Genomic DNA, 16,338 nt, shown 5'->3' with positions numbered 1-16,338 from the left:
TCTAAGTTTTGTGTATTCTGCATGAAACTTAGAAATTTCTGTGTGTACAAGATATTTTCGAAAGGTCTATCCACTTCAAGATTATATATAATTTTCCCCATGTGTTTCTTCTAGGTTGTTTTTTCCCTCCCCCACTCTTCTAGTTTTTTTTTTCTTAAACATTGTATAAATATATCAAATTTATACATTTTCCTGTTGATGGACATTTTTATTGTTTCTAAGTTTTTGCTCTTGCTGTAAAGAACATGTGTATGAGTCAGTGCAATTTGGTGGCTTTCACTCTAGGGTACTGTGTCAGGCTGCCTTCTCCAGGAAATAGATTTAGAGGTTTACTTGCAGGACACTCACTGGGGAGTGCTCCTGAGAACAACACCTGTAAGAAATTGTAGGAAGCAGGATTGGGTAGAGAGAGAACTTAAACTGCAATGTACCTAGGACAGAAGCCCCAGTTCTGGAGCTGGACGATTCTTCACGTTGTTTCAAACTGGGGCAAGGAGCCTTGGCTTGTCCCCACATGTTGGCTATAGCCTGCCCCTGAGGAGGGGGTGTGCTTATCCTGGGCAAGGTGGCCCCCTTCACTGCCGGCAATTTCCTGAGAGGAACTCAGCTGTGAGCCCAGCTGCCACGGACCTCAGTGCCCAGGTTCTGAGGGGTGGAACCTGGGTGAGGCCTCACAGCTTCCACAGGCTCATTTTAACTTCACAAGATTTTGCCAAATTGTTTTTCAAGTTGATTTTATCAACTTCTGCTCCCTTCTGCAGTATATGAGAATTTGTATTGTTATTCTTCCTTTCCACATTTTCTATCTTGGTTTTCCTATGTTATTTTGAGGATAATTTCTACAGATCTTTTCTGAGGGGTAAAAATGATCTCTTTGGCTGTGTCTGTTTTTTAACTCATTTTTTTTCTGGAAGTTCCAGGTATTTCTTTTAAAATGTTTGTCTTTTTTTTTTCCTTAAAAAGCAAACTGTTTCTTTCATATGATTTTCATATCTTTATATTTTTAAATAATATAAAACTTATTTATCTCCTATATGATAATCAACAGCTATACTTTTTGATGTCCTGGGGCTCTAATTTCACTCATTATTCTATTTATTTTCATGCAGGCTGTCTCTTCATGTTTGTAATTTTGTGGGAGTTCTGTACAGCCTGTGTCTGTCCTCCAGAAAGGTTTTGTGTCTGCTTCTTCCAGGCTCCTCAGGCATATTATCAGCCTGGGACCCCATTTCTTCCTTTAATAATAAAACTTTTTAAGTTTCAGAAGTTTTACAGAATTATCACAAAGACAGTATCTTTTAATTCTCTTAAGGTTGCTTTCTTCTTTTTTAGTCTAAATTTTTGATTCATTTGTCTGTGGAGATGGCACCACTGTAAGTAAAGGAGAAAACTGGGGTGTCAGCTAAGGAGAGGAAAGCCCTGATGTCTTGTGGGGGTAAAACTGTGCAAGTCCCAGGGACTTCCCTGGTGGTCCAGTGGTTAAGATGCCACGCTTCCACTCCAGGGGGAATGGGTTCGATCCCCGGTTGGGGAACTAAGATGGCACGTGGCGTGGCAAAAAAACCCCAAAAACCTGTGCAAGTCCCACATACCACTCAAGGCCCAGGGGTACGTGCTTCCTCCCAGGCCCTTCTTAGCCCCTCCCAGACGCCCTCACCCCCAAACCTGGTTTGTGCCATGGTTCCACACACCCTTCTCAGAGGGTGTGTATCCTTTCTCCCCCTCCCACCCCAAATGCTCCCTCCGGGTGGGATGGCATCTTCTCAGTTCTCCACAAACCTTGCTGACTGAGTAGTGGTGAACAGAGCAAGAGGTGAGGGGGAACGATGGGCAGCCCCACAAGCCAGAACCGACCCTGCCACCTGGGCCAGCACCCCACAGTCTCATTTGCCTGACCAAGTCTCCCCCTCTGTGCACTGGATGTGGAAGAGGGGGAGGGGTCTCATCAGCCCCCAGGAAAAACACTGTAAGCTGAGTTAGCTTAAATCAACTCTTAAATATTTAATTCCCATTTATTTAAAGTTCCATCAGTCTGTATACACTATTTATATTAAAAACACAGGAAGCTGGGGCTCCTAGCAAAAATATACATTTCAATTTTGCAGATTGTTCAGACACTGAGAAGAGCTGTATCCTCAGTACCAGACCTGGGGAGGGGGATGAGGATGGGGTGCATGGCGGGGGAGGGGAGGGGAGAATCTTGCCAGTAGAGAGTGATCCTCAGGCATGGAAAGGCCCCTCGGAAAGGAAGATCAGACAGGACCCTCTAACCCCACATGTCCCGCCACCTTTCTCAGAGATGCCAGCCAGCCCCTCACCCCTCCAGACCTGTTTCCTCCCTGGAGAAGCAGGCTGGGTAGGCTCTCTGTCCTCTGCTCAGACGACGGCACTCCAAGCTGTGCTTCTGCCAACGGGGACGAGGGGGAGGGGCGGGGCCTAGCAAGGTCCCTGGTCACCAGAGGCAGTACAGGGAGAGTTCCAGGTGACCAGCTGGGCCAAATACAAGGAAAAGGGGAGGGCAGCAGAGTTGTTGGGACAGACGGGTGTCACAAACGAGCAGGATCAGTTTATCCCCGGTACCTCCCCTGCAAGTAGGTGCTGGGCTGGGTCCACAGGACCCCGTGCCCACCAAGGGATCTGGCCTAGCCTCGGGAACAGGGGCACAGCTCTGCCCGTCCACCTGCAGACCCCTCTGGGCACTTGCCTGCCTCAGGGAGGGGAGGGTGAGGGGTGTGGAACCTGCAGGTAAAGTGATTTCAGTGCTTGTGGTGTGTGGGCTGGAGGGAGTGTGTGTGGGGCGTGAGCTTCAGCTGGGCTGGAGCCACTGCCAGTGTCTCCCGGAGGCCAGAGAAAGGAGGGGCGCGTGTGAGGCCAGGCCCTGGCGCTGCAGGAGACAGGGGAGCGCGGTGTCGACACCCGTAGGCAGGACTTGGTGGCTGCTGCAGAGGGGCAGACAGAGTGGGGTGCTGATGGGGGACCCGCCCCAGGCCTGGGCTCAGAGGCAAGTCTCCGGCTCGCCATCTCCCCTACCTCCCTCTGCCTCTCTTTAAGCTCACTCCTCATCAGCAGGGGTGTAGGGACCCCCACCCGGAGGAAACCCCACCTCTATCCAGGCTGGGTGTGTGTCCCCCAGCGGCCGGCGCGGGGGGCCATCAGTGACACTGGCCTGCAAGACCGGTGAAAAGAAGGGAAGGGCGGAGGCGTCAGCGGGGCTGAGGTGTGCGCTGCCTGCTGGGAGCCAAGCCGCAGCCGGGCCGGGCCGCCTGCTGGGGGAGGCGTCCTCCGCCAGGGACCCAGTGACCAGGGGCCGCTCTGCACTCAGCCCTGGCCCTGCTTACCTTCCCTGGGAAGCCAGACCCAGAGAGCTTAGTGTTTCTTTGGATGGCTCGAGTCCTTTGCTGTGAAGACTGAAGATGGGAGAAGGGGACTGTTGGTGCAGAGGGCAGGCCCGGCCCCTCCTGCTGGGGGTGGGGGCGGGTGGGGTGGGGTGGGGAAGCAGAGGTGCTGTTCTGCGCTGCTGGTGAAATAACACAAACTGCCTCACAGGAAGAGGAAGAGGGACAGACACGGAGATGGGGGGAGAGAAGGGAGGGCGAGAAAGGAAGGAAGAAAATGAACAAAGAAATGAGAGAAGACAGAGGAGCTGAGAAGGGAGGGAGTCGGGGAAGGGAGAGGGAGGCGGGCCGCCTGTGTGTGATTCCCCCTTGGCCACCAGGCCCAGTGCTCAGCGGCTGGTCAACAGAGAAGCCCTCAGTACATGTCCTTGTAGATCTCCTGGAGCAGGGGGTGCAGCGAGGTCTCGGTCTCTGTCTTCTTGATCCGCTGCATCATCTGGGCGTGCTCGGTGACCAGCTGCCGCAGGTCAGCCATCTTCTGCAGCAGCTTGGGGAAGAGGTACTGGGCGTCAGGGTGGTTGGCCTGCAGGTGGAACTCAAGGGCGCGCAGGATGGTGTCCTGGATGGCCTCCACCTGTGACACGTTCATGAGGCCTGGCCGATCTGTGGGGACAGAGGGCAGAGATGTGGGAGGCAGCAGGCACACACAGGGTCTCAGAAGGGCAGGGCGGCTCCCCTACCCCCACCGGTGTGGGCAACTTGGCCCTGGGAAAAGTGGGCCTCCCTGCCTGGACTCAAACCCCTTCTCTACCACAGACTAGCAATGAGGCTACGGGCAGGTCACTCAGCCTCTCTGGACCTCAGTCTCCTCATCTGCAAAATGGGGATAACAGAAGTGCCTCTGGCATAGAGTCGTTATGAGGATTAAAGAGTTATAATCTAGGAAAAGGAACTGGAACAGTGCCTGGCATGAAGCAAGCCATATGCCACTGTCAGCATGAGTCTTACTATATTTATTGTGTTGGAATTTAAAAAATGCAGGTAAAACACAGAAAATTTATCCACTATCAGAAATAACCCCCATCAACATGTTGGTATATTTCCTTTCAGTCTTTTTTCTATCTCATCTCCATCTATACTAGATGGAGCTGGTCCTGCACACACAGTTAGTACCTTACATGTTCCACTGCCAACATCACATGGACCCTTCCTCATGCTGTCAGAGCTTAGGCTCGGCCCCTGCAGTGAGGGCCCAGCCCCCAGGAGGGCTGGCTGTGCGGGGCCGACCCACTGCCCCTCCCTCACTTACCTCCGCACAGAATAATAGCCGCGATGAAGAGAGCCAGGTCACTGTCATCAAGTTCCAGGGCATTGAACTTGACAGCAAACTCGAACTTGGGCTCGATGATGTCACTGAAGGGCTTTCGGAGGCTGCGCAGGAACTCACGGGTGACAAAACCAGTGCCGTTGGCCACCAGAAGCCCATCCTTATTGACGATGGAGGCCAGCATGGCAAAGATGGCCTCGTGCACACCATACTTGAGAAGGGTCACCTGGTCATTGAGGAAGAGGTCGCTGAAGCTGGGGATGCTCTTGGCGAACTCGGTGAGCTCACGCACGGTCTCCACCGTGGTGCACTGGCAGCGGTAGAAGACGTGCACGCTGATCTCCTTGTAGGGGGGCAGACCGTTCACCAGCTGCTTCCACACCAGGCCCTTCTCTGCCTGCCACAGTGTCTCGATGTCGTGGATCACAAAGGGCTGAAAACCAGGCCCCATTAGAGGCCAGGCCTCGGGGGACCCCCGCCCATGTGTGCCCCGTACCCCTTGCCTGTACCATGAAGTGAGGGGAGGGAGGAGGCCTGGTTCTCCCAGGAGTCAGGCAGGTAGCAGCAGGGCCCAGAGCCCGGGATGCTGCCAGGCTGAGCAGTGACACTCACCGCCGTGTGGCTGGCCTTGCCGGTGAGGATGCCACGGGCCTTCTTTTTGGTCATGTTGAAGTTTTTCAGGTAGGCACTGTAGATGTGCTTGGAGAAGGCCCTCAGGTCAGCCACCTGGGGGTTGTGCTGACTCCCCTCGTTTGCCGTCAGCCCTGCCACCAGTTTCCTCTTCTCAGCCTCTGGCATCCGGCCAAAGCGGATGGCTGCACGGGGAAGGGGGACAGTCATGGAGGAGCCTGGGCAGGGGCCAGCACCTCTAAGGTACACAAGCCAAAGACGGAGACACACTTTTTGAGCGCAAGGCTCTAAGAAGCTCTAGAGCCAGCAAGTTAGAATGTTGGGGAACCCCTCCAGAATATAAGCTCCGGAGGGGCAGGGCTTCTGTCTGTCTTGTTCACAGTGCCCAGCAGGTTCTATCTCCCGGGAGTGCCGGCCTCCAGGAAACTCCAGCCTGGCTCCTGGCAGCTGACACACATGGTCACTCACTGGCTCCTGCCTGCCCTCAACAACCAAGAAAACCTGAGGGGATTCTGGGCCTTGGCAGTGGCTTTTCACATCCTGTCAGGTCATCCAAGACAGGTTTAAGGTTCTGGGAGTGGTGTTTCCAACACTACTGGAGTTAGGGTCAATTCCCAGGTCCCTTCGGGGCCAGAGAGGGTGAGGCTCAGGTGCAGACAGGTGGCAACTGCCCCCGGCCTGGGAAGCATGGCGGGTCCTGGGCAGTCTGGGAAGGCAGGCCTCAGCAAGGTCAAAGCTGACCCGCGTACTGACTGTGTGCTGGTCGCTGCTCTGAGGGCACCCCCTTTCTGTTCCTGGGCTCTCGGAAACCTGGTTTCAGGTTGGCTCACCGTTGTGCGACATGCCCAGTGCCAGGCATTTCTGGAAGCGGCAGTACTGGCACTTGTTGCGGTTCTTCTTCTGGATCTTGCAGATCCGCTCACACTTCTCGTACTCCAGCTTCATGCGGATTGTTCGACGGAAGAAGCCCTGAGGGACAGTGGACAGGTGAGGAAGAGAAAAGCCACGAGGAAGGGAGGAAGGGTAAAACCTTGCCTGCTGGGTTATGCCAGGGGGCTTGATTACGCATCGAGATATAACAATTCCTGAATTTTGGAAGTAATGGGGGGGAAATATTGTTGGAGGAGAGAGGGAGAAAGAAAGTAAACAACTTTAAAACTTTTGAAAATAACTGAAATAATATAGCATATTTATTTTAAGTGCTTCTTTGTTAGTTTGGTGACACAAAACTGTACTGTGGCTAACTTGATTTATTCGTAAATGCAACCTGGTTCTGCATCTTTTCTAGGTAGTCATTTAATAAAATAATATGTGAAATTTTGATGGGTGTGCAGTTAGGAGGAAGAATCCAAAAGCAAAACCAGAAAAAGAAATATAACGTTTCCTTTTTTTATCCTTTTTTTATCAAAGCACTTCCTGCTTTGAGGCGCAGGAAACCCTGACCTTGGGAAGATGGCTCAAGCCCAAGACCCTCATCCTGTCCTACATGTCTTCTCGTGTCAGGTCCCCAGGGGGCGCCAGCAGCCCAAAGAGCCCAGGTGAGTGGCTGGGTCGGCACCAACGGTACCCAGCAGGGCAGGCCCAGCGAGGGAACCCCTCCTCTACAACAGGACCCAGAGCTAAGCCTGGAACGGGCCCAAGGGCCTGGCTGCCTCCCAGGCAGGAATTCCACACTGGGTATGGTCAGGACCTTGCCAGGCAGCAGGGAAAGCCTTCCTGGCAGGGCAACTCACTATGTGATCACAGCCCCGATGGGCAGCCACCCCTCCACTGCCCGTACCTTGCACCCCTCGCACGCGTGAACACCGTAGTGGAAGCCTGATGCCTTGTCCCCGCACACCCGGCACTCCATGTTGAGGCTGCCACACGAGGTCCCATCGCAGCCCATCTGCAGCTGGTCCAGCAGCGAGGGTGGAGAGCAGCTCCGGGAGAGGTCTGCAGACACACAACACAGGGGCGGCTTTGTGTTCTGCCAGGCCTGGGGGCCTGGGGAGGTGACCAGAGCCCGCAGGGCAGCCCAGGTGGCAGGGCAGGAATCACAGTCTTGGCTCAGCCACTTAAGGGCTATGTGACCTCTGGGAGTCAACCTTTCTGAGGATCAGCCTCTACATCTAGAATGTGGGGTCAATGACAGCTTCTCTGGGTGGAGGGCGAAAGTGTCCAAAGCATTTCCCCCAGGCCCGACACCCAGCAAGTGTTCCAGAAAGGCAGCTTACTATCTGGGCTGAGTCAGACCTGCCTGGGCTGAGCTCACTGCTGGCGGGGAGAGGGCATGCGGGGGATGGTTGTGTTTTGGGAGGAGGGGAGCAAGAGGGAAGAAGCAGAGAGATTCTCTTTAGACTGTCCTTAGGAAGTGGCTCCCTGGCTTAAGAGACTCCACTGTGTGGGCCCACAGGGGATTGTGTGAAATGTGTTTTGTGGAGGCTACAGAAGCGCAGGCCTCTGCAGAGCTCAGCCCCCGCCCCAGAAATCTGATTCCTGCACGGATTCCTGAGATGCTGCAAAGGCTCTCTCAAGAAGCTCAAAGTCATTCCCACGAAACTTCTTGCTAGAGCAGAAAAAGCAGAAATCTCAGTCACTATGACCGGGCGGTGGACTGAACTTCCTCGAGTGTTTTCCTGTTAAACGTACAGACGTCTGAACCCCGTGTTGAGTGTCGGCAAGGAAAGCAGTTGGCCACAGGCGACTTCAGGGTATTTGTGCCATCAGGTGACTTAGTAAGAATGGCTGCGGGGTCTCTCCTGAATCTCTCCCCTGGACGCTCAGAAATGAGCCCTTCCCTGGGAAAGGGGGCCTGACTGGGCCCGTCTCTGCCCCCAGCCCAGTGCCCCTGTGTGACCCCACGGGCCGCCTGCCCTGCCTCTGCCAGACTGGCCTGCCAACCTGCTTTTCTCTGCTTTCTTCCTGATGACTGAGCAACCTCCTCAGGGGCAGGGGCCAAATCCCCAGACCAGAGGAGCAGTGGCTTAGAGCAGACAGCTCCACAGGGAGACCCAAGCCATGGCGGTCAGTCCAGACTTAAGGTTTTCCAGGCCTGCCTTCCACCCTCTCTACAGTATGGTCACTGCACAAGAGCCTGACTCCCCACGATGGAGCTACCCCCAGACCAAAGCGTACTTCACTCCCCGACACCTTCCTCCCAGCTCTCCCGGTGTCCCCTGGGGTCCTAGGAGTGACAGCAGGAAAGCCTCCAGCCACAACCCACCCCACCAGCAGGAAGGAGCGCGAGCACCAGACCCCCGGGCAGGGTAGGGTAGGGGTGACACAGTCCCTGCTTCCTGAAACAGCCTGGCCTGTCACACAGCCTTAGCTCTCAACTTCAGTCACTCCAAGGGGTGTAACCGCGCCCGCCTCAGCCCGAGGACTGGGAGAGCGGGCGCCCTCGGCTCCTGCGCATGCGCTGCGGGGAGCCGACAGCCTGTGGGGTGGGGGTGGGGGTGGGGGTGGGGTGGGGGTGGGGGTGGGGGTGGGGCCGAGCCCTTCTGGTCTTCTCCGGAGCCTTTGTGTTCACTCAGCATTGGACGCCCCGCACCAGGACATAAGGGCCTCGGGGCAGGGACTCTGTCCACCAGGGCGCTGCTGCTGGACGCGGGGCAGGCGCTCAGCGACTCTGGACTAAGTGGTCCTCAGGCTGCCTGGGTGTCCTGGCCTCAGCGCCCGGGGGGCTGGAGGGGCCCGCGCAGGACCCGCAGCTCCTGCCGGCGTTATAGGGGGGGCAATGGGATTCACATTATCGTCTGCTGGGAGAAAACGAGATAACATGTAAAACCGCTCTGTAGAGACCTGCGCAGATGCCGAGCAGGGAGGGTTTCCGGCACTTCCTCCCCCGATCTGTGTGGTCTGTGTGCATGTTTGGTTTCTGGCACTTCTTGTAAGCGGTGTTGTTTATGTGGTTTGCACGTCTGTCTCCTCTGCTAGACTCGGCACGTCTCTACTCACGTTCCCTTTGGATCTCAAAAGCTACCTCCTCCACTGAGTCTGGTCCACAGTGACCTATCATCTCAGTCTGTTCCCACCTCTTGGTGGTGCCTTCCTCATCCCCCTTGTGGCCCTGGAGGCCTGGCAGGTGTCTGGTCACTTGGTTGCTGTTGGTACGGCACATGGCAATGCCACCCTACCTTTTCATTCCACAGACATTTGATGAGCACCTGCTGTGTGCAGAGCAGGAGTCAGACCCTGCCCTCAACCAGCTGAGGTAAGAACACTAGGACACAAGGTAGCGAGTGGCAAGGCCAGCGGCGGGGCAGGCAGCGTGGTGCAGGACTGGGCGTGAAGTGGTCAGGGAAGGTGACTGCTCCCCTCTCTGGGCTCAAAGGTCAGGGCTTCGATGACCCCCAAGTTGGCTTCCGGGTGCTCAGAAGCAGCCCGCCTAGGGGGTGAGAATGGCCTCAGGAGCCACACAGCCTGAGTTCAGGTCGGGGGTCCGAGGCTCACAACCCAGCTCTGCCCTCTGGGCCTGTCTCCTCCTCTGCAAATGGAGGTGACAGGAGCATGTGTCTCAGAGTCACCGTGAGGAACAGGGGAGTTAACAGAGAAAGTTCCTGGACCTTGGAAGTGCTGTGGAAATATCAGCTTCAGTTAGGATGAGGCTTCCTAGGATCAGAAAGCTGCAGTTCTGCAGCTCCCAAGCATATGCCCACACAGGCAGGGGCTGTGCCTCTTCCCTCCTCTGGCTGCTTGTTCTTCTTCCCCATGGCTTCACAGAAACCCAAGGTGGGGGAGGAGGGTCCTCTGCTTATGAGGCCCGGAGAGCCCCGAACAAGACCTAGCCTCCTCTCACTTCTGGCCTGCCGCCGCCGCCCCTGCTCACCCTGGAAGAAGCCAAAGTGCCCAAGCCCCATGGACCATCGAGGCAGCCAGGGCTCTGGATTGTAGGGAGAGGCCCAGGGTGAGTGTCCCAGGGGGGCCCCAGTCAGGAAGAGTGGCAAACTGGACTGGGGGGGGAAAGAGACCCAGGGCAGCGTGGGGGCCCTGGGCGTGTCCTGCCCCCCAGGTGGTGGATGGGTATAGGTAGTCCGGGAAGCCTGGGGCGGAAGGGTGATGGGACAAGGGCCCCACCCCACCCCCGCCTATTTGAGGGGAATAAGAGAACTCGAATAACTGACACACGAGGTAGAAAGAGGCAGGGGAGATGAGGGGCTGGGGCGGGTGGAGTGTATGTATCCTACAGGGGTAGGTTTTGTTGTGGGGTACATGTGTATTGGGGTATCCCATCACTTCGTGGTGAGTTTTCCAAAGATAAAGGTTCCTTTTCTTCCTTGTTGACCACCTGGCTTAAGACTTTATCCTCCAATCACCATCACATCCTACCCAAAAGTCATGATGGCAGAATGCTCCCCATTCAAGGGACCAGCTTCTGAAGGTCCCCCCACCCCATGACCTCTTAGCAGGAGACTGGGCTTCCGAGAGGCCCTCCCTCCCACTGGGAGCCCCTGCCTCAGGGATCCTCTGCCTCAGGGACCCCCAGGCATGCTGGATGGAAGACACCCTGGGCTCGCCCTCTGAGGGCTGTCTGCCGGCAAAGCCACTCTCCTGGGCCAGCCCAGGGCAGGCCTCTCACCTGGCCTCCTCCTCTGCTGTCAGGAGATGCCCTTGCTCACCTGATGGCCATCATCTGGGCCCTGAGCCCCACCTCTGAACTTCTGCCCCAGCCACACCCTACCTGCCTGGCCTCCCAAACCCCTCCTGAGGGCCTGCCTCTAACAGTCCTGGGAGGGAAGGGGAAAGAACCAGCGTTTATCAGGCCCCTACTAAGTGCCGAACGTGTTAGTGTCTTTATGCTCATTAGTATCATTTCAAATCATCTTGGAAGACAGTAACTGCCACCATTTAAAGGTGAGGAAACTGAGGCTCGGGAAGTTAAGGAATCTGTCCAAGATTACCTGTCCAATACATGGTGGGACTGGGATTTGACCCTAAATCTGAGTCCCGGCAAGGGCTGTGTGTTTGAAGCAATAACACCTCTTTTTTAGTGCATGCCTACTGTGTTCTAGGCCCTCTACTGGACGCTTTACACCATTAGCTTCACGTGACCCATAAAACAACCCTTCAGGCAGGTCTTCTTTTTTTTTTTTTTTTTTTTTTGTGGTACACGGGCCTCTCACTGCTGTGGCCTCTCCCGTTGCAGAGCACAGGCTCCGGACGCACAGGCCCAGCGGCCACGGCTCACGGGCCCAGCCGCTCCGCAGCATGTGGGATCTTCCCGGACTGGGGCACGAACCCGTGTCCCCTGCATCGGCAGGCGGACTCTCAACCACTGCGCCACCAGGGAAGCCCCCCAGGCAGGTCTTCTTAACACCTGTTTCATAGGTGAGGAAACAGGCTCAGAAGGCTAAGTGACACGCTGAGAGCGGCTCTGATGGCTAATTTTGTTTGTTTGTTTGTTTGTTTGGTTTTTTGTTGTGTTTTTTTTTTGCGGTATGTGGGCCTCTCACTGTTGTGGCCTCTCCTGTTGTGGAGCACAGGCTCTGGACGCGCAGGCTCAGCGGCAATGGCTCACGGGCCCAGCCACTCCGCGGCATGTGGGATCTTCCCGGACTGGGGCGCGAACCCGTGTCCCCTGCATTGGCAGGCGGACTCTCAACCACTGCGCCACCGGGGAAGCCCTCTGATGGCTAATTTTATGTCAGCTTGGCCAGGCCAAGTACCCATGGAATCCAGCTTTTGGTCAAACACCAGTCTACCTGTTACTGTGAAGGTATTTTTTAGGTGTGATTGAAATTTAAATCATGAGTCTCCACAATGTGAGCAGGCCCCAGCCAGTCAGTTGAAGGCCTGAAGAAAATAAGACCAAGGCCTCCCCAAGGAAGAAGGAATTCTGCCTCCAGGCTGCCTCAGACTTGAGCTACATTATCAACAACCCCAGGTCTCCAGCTTGCTGGCCTGCCTGCAGAATTTCGAGTTGCCAACCCTCACAATTATATGAGCCAATTCCTTAAAATAAACCTCGCTCTCTCTCTCTACACACATACGCGCGCACACACACACACGCACCTCCTCTTGTTTCTGTTTCTCTAGAGAACCCTAACAGTGGCAGCGTGAGAATTATCACCCAGAACCATCCAACCCCTAGGGCTGAGCTCTTACCCACTGCACTCTGTGACTTTCCGTATATGTGTGTGTTCGTGTGTGTACATGTGTTCATTACTACTAATCAACAGTTCGTGATTATGAGATGCGTCACTGCCAAGGATAACACTATGCCATTATTCGAATGTTTGGACTCAGCATAAGCACTACCCCTGTCACGCAGAGAGTGAAGTATCAGTTGCACCATCTCTGATTACAAGTTCAGCAAACAGACGCTATTGACCTTATTCACGTCATTAGTGTAGTCGAGAGTTCTCCTGTATATCTAGTCTCCATCACTGGAGATAGGCTGTTGTCATAGCTGTGAGGGTGGCCCAGAGGGAACAGCCCTGTCTATTTACTTTGCTGGCAGAGCCCCAAAGGCAAACAGCTTCTGAAGTCAGGGCCAATTCTGTAGGACTCTGGGGCTGGGTTACCAAGCAGCCTCCTTACTTCTGTTGGCCTGGACTGTGGGCTCCTCAGGGCAGGCACTCAGCCTTGCCCTTCACTGGATGGCTGACCCCTGCTGGACACCCACCAAGCACTTGCTGACTGAGAGGAGGCATCACGGCCAAGAGGAAGGACACTTTATCTTCCTCAGCCCTGCACTGAGACCCCTGACTTCTTTCTTGGGTGTGACTGGGACCTTCATCACTGAAGCAAGAGAGGAAGAGGGTGGGAGTGGGAGGTGAACGCTGGCTTAGCTGCCCCTGCCCAGCCGGGGGGACCCGGCCACGCGAGCTTCCTCTTTGCTGAGCGCTAACGATGAGGCCTGTCCTGTCCGCCTCCTGGGTGGGGGGAGGGGCTTGGCAGGTGCTGAGCCTGGTACAGAGATGCACAGGGTCAGCGCAGAACCTCTGGAGGGTCAGAAGGAAAGCAAACTGTGCAGCCTTCCTGCTGTTTCAGGGCTTGAGACTGTGCCTCATCCTCATGGGTCCCTGAGGGGACTCCAGAGGCCAAAGTCATAGACTCACAGGGTGGGGCAGGGAGCCAGCACGTGCTGACCAGTGCCTGTGGTGTGTCACATGCCACCACTGACTCCTCACCCAGCCGGCCCTTGAGATGGGCAGGATGCAGCTTTTTTTTGGGGGCCGCACCATGCAGCTTGTGGAATCTTCCCCGACCAGGGATTGAACCTGGGCCACCCCAGTGAAAGCCTGGAATCCTAACCACTAGACCACCAGGGGAGTCCCAGGATGCAGCCTTAAAAGGCAAAGAGCCTGAGATTGGAGAGGTAAGGGCACTGGCAAGGACCACAGTCCACAGAGGCAGATCTGGGATTCTAGCCCTGGGTTGTGTGATCCCCAACACAAGAAGCTCTATCTTCAGGGCCCCTCACCGGCTGGCTTTTTTTTTTTTTTTTTTAAGAAAACAACAACAACTAATTTATTTTACCCTTTTAAAGAAAGTAATGCATTTGCTTTTTAAGTTATGAGAAGGGCTTCCCTGGTGGCGCAGTGGTTGAGAGTCTGCCTGCTGATGCAGGGGACGCGGGTTCATGCCCCAGTCCGGGAGGATCCCGCGTGCCGCCCGTGAGCCATGGCCGCTGAGCCTGTGCGTCCGGAGCCTATGCTCCATGGCGGGAGGGGCCACAACAGTGAGAGGCCTGCGTACCGCAAAAAAAAAAAAGAGTAAGTTATGAGAATACTGCAGGCTTGGTGAGAAAAACACATAAGGGCACACAGGCAGCATCTGACAAATCCCCTCCACCCACAATCCTACTCCTCAGAGTAGCCTCACTAGCTATTTGAGTGTCCTCTTCCAGTGCCTTCTAAGATATATAAGGATTTTTTTTTTTTAAGAAGATGTTGGGGGTAGGAGTTCATTAATTAATTTATTTATTTTTGCTGTGTTGGGTCTTCGTTTCTGTGCAAGGGCTTTCTCTAGTTGCGGCGAGCAGGGGCCACTCTTCATCGCAGTGCACAGGCCTCTCACTATCCCGGCCTCTCTTGTTGCGGAGCACAGGCTCCAGACGCACAGGCTCAGTAGTTGTGGCTCACGGGCCCAGTTGCTCCGCGGCATGTGGGACCCTCCCAGACCAGGGCTCGAACCCGTGTCCCCTGCATTAGCAGCCAGACTCTCAACCACTGCGCCACCAGGGAAGCCCTATAAGGAACTTTAAACAATGGGATCCCCAAGTTGTCAGGAACTTACTTCACTGTCAGTATACAGAGACCTAATGACTGCAGAGCATCCCACCATATGGCTCTGCCACAGTTTATATAACCAATTCCCCACACACGGGCACTTTCTAATTTTCTGCTATTATGAGCACTGCTCTTGTAGATAAGTGTGGAAATCTCTGTGCACGCTGAGCGAGTATTTACACTGGATACATTCCTAAAAGAGGAACTGCAGGGCCAAAGGAATGCACGCTAAGTAGTAATGGCCTGCACTGCCCAGCTGCCCCTACCACCCTCGGGGACTACTGCAGGGCCACGTCCTCACCGTCTGGCTAACCCAGGCCTCGTTGCCAATCTGACAGGCTAAATGACATCTCATCTGAAGATTCCTTCTTTGACTATTGAGTAGACTGAAAAATGTTTCATGTTTTCTGGCCATTTGTATTTGTCCTACCCTGAATTACCCGCTTCCGTTTTTCTGGTGGGGGCTTGTCTTGTAGAATTTTACATACTCTGGCTTTCACCTGATGATTAGGTTAAACAGCCCCCTCCATTTCAATTACTGAACGAGTAAGTCTTTCTACCGCCAATTCATCCATTTACTGATAAACGGAATCTATTAAACACAACATCATACACAGCACTGTGAGACTGGCTGGGTAACTTCTGCCCCAGACGTCTCCCCACGTGCCCTAAATCCCACCAGTACAGCTCCCCGAGACACCATCACCATGCCCACCTCGCCCGCTTCTGCACAAGCTACCACACTCTGGTCTGCATGCAAACAGCCTATCATTTGGGGATATGGTCCCCACAGCGTGTGTAGGAAACCCCAGGACAGGACACCACACCGCAGGTACTTCTACGTGCCTGGGCCAGCCATGGGGGCAGTGTGGGCTAGGGTAGGCAGTGAGGCCACCAACCCCAGGGCCCTCTTTTCCTCTTCCACTCTCCCTTGGTGTCCTCAGTGACAACTCTTGCTCATTCTTAGCTCCCAGTATCTCCCCTCTGCCTCCTAAGCCTCCCCACTTGTCTCAAGTTCAGGACAGTGTGTGCAGGTCCTGTGTGCAGGTCAGCCATTCATTCCTCTCTCCTGAGAAAGGTTGGGTCTGCAAAGCCATCGGCCAACCGACAGGGAGTAGGCTACCCTGGGGGATAGGGGATGCCTTCTCTCAAGCCCTGAAATCACACTGGGCCTACTCTGGTCGTTCCAGGGTGTCTGGTGGGATCAGAGGGACTGGATGGTGGCTCTCCCCTCACCCTACCCCACCGTGTGCCCTGAAGAGGAAGAACCTCTGCAAAATCCCGGGACTCTGCTTTGTAGGTTCAAAGCAGCAAGCAAGGCCCAAGGATTCAGGCCTCTCTTAGGTGCAGGCTCAAGCAGGAGCCTGTCCCACCCCAAGAGCCCCCACCCTGGCTTAACTCCTGACATCACCTGCCTCCTTCTCCCCATGCAGACACAGGGAGCCAGAACGCATCTCTGTGGGGCAGGCCTGCTCGGCTGCTCTGAATCACCACCTGTGGTCAGGATCCCCTTCAGCTGAAGCCAGCAGCAAAATCAGGCTGCCCCTCCCGGCAGCACATCCTCTACTGACGCTGAGGACCCTCTGAGGGAAGGGAGCGAGGACCAGCCGAATGTGCTGGCACTCAGGTAGAGGGAGCACGGAAGGGGCGGCAGCAGCAGCAGGGAGAGCCAGGGGCTGAGGGGCGGGTGCAGCGTCTGGGTGCCCTTGAAGGTGGACATAACATGATGATGATGATGATGAAGATGAGGACACCACAGTACAAGGTACCAGAGGAAAACGTCTACACTGCTGCTGGCAGTAGATAAAGGGGAACCAACAAGTTAGACAAG

The 16,338-nt window shown here is 55.0% G+C and overlaps 1 protein-coding gene across 3 annotated transcripts in view; it reads right to left on the bottom strand.

Moving 5' to 3' along the window:
- Positions 1–1,911: 1,911 nt before the first annotated feature.
- Positions 1,912–16,338, bottom strand: part of PPARD (peroxisome proliferator activated receptor delta) — a 75,016-nt gene continuing 60,589 nt past the window's right edge. For 2 of the 3 annotated variants that reach the window (XM_082637469.1, XM_082637470.1), the window contains 5 exons: positions 7,073–7,227; positions 6,123–6,261; positions 5,275–5,477; positions 4,645–5,095; positions 1,913–3,998 (listed from right to left, as the gene is read on the bottom strand). In XM_082637469.1, coding sequence (XP_082493595.1) covers positions 3,751–3,998; positions 4,645–5,095; positions 5,275–5,477; positions 6,123–6,261; positions 7,073–7,227 — 1,196 coding nt within the window. In that variant the 3' untranslated portion in view covers positions 1,913–3,750. Of the gene's footprint in view, positions 3,999–4,644; positions 5,096–5,274; positions 5,478–6,122; positions 6,262–7,072; positions 7,228–16,338 lie in introns of all 3 variants that reach the window. The other variant, XM_082637471.1, reaches the window with a different exon arrangement.

The sequence above is a fragment of the Mesoplodon mirus genome (assembly GCF_964341445.2).
Source record: "Mesoplodon mirus genome assembly, chromosome: 12".
NCBI classification, from domain to species: Eukaryota; Metazoa; Chordata; class Mammalia; order Artiodactyla; family Ziphiidae; genus Mesoplodon; species Mesoplodon mirus.
This window is presented reverse-complemented; position numbering and strand designations above follow the sequence as displayed.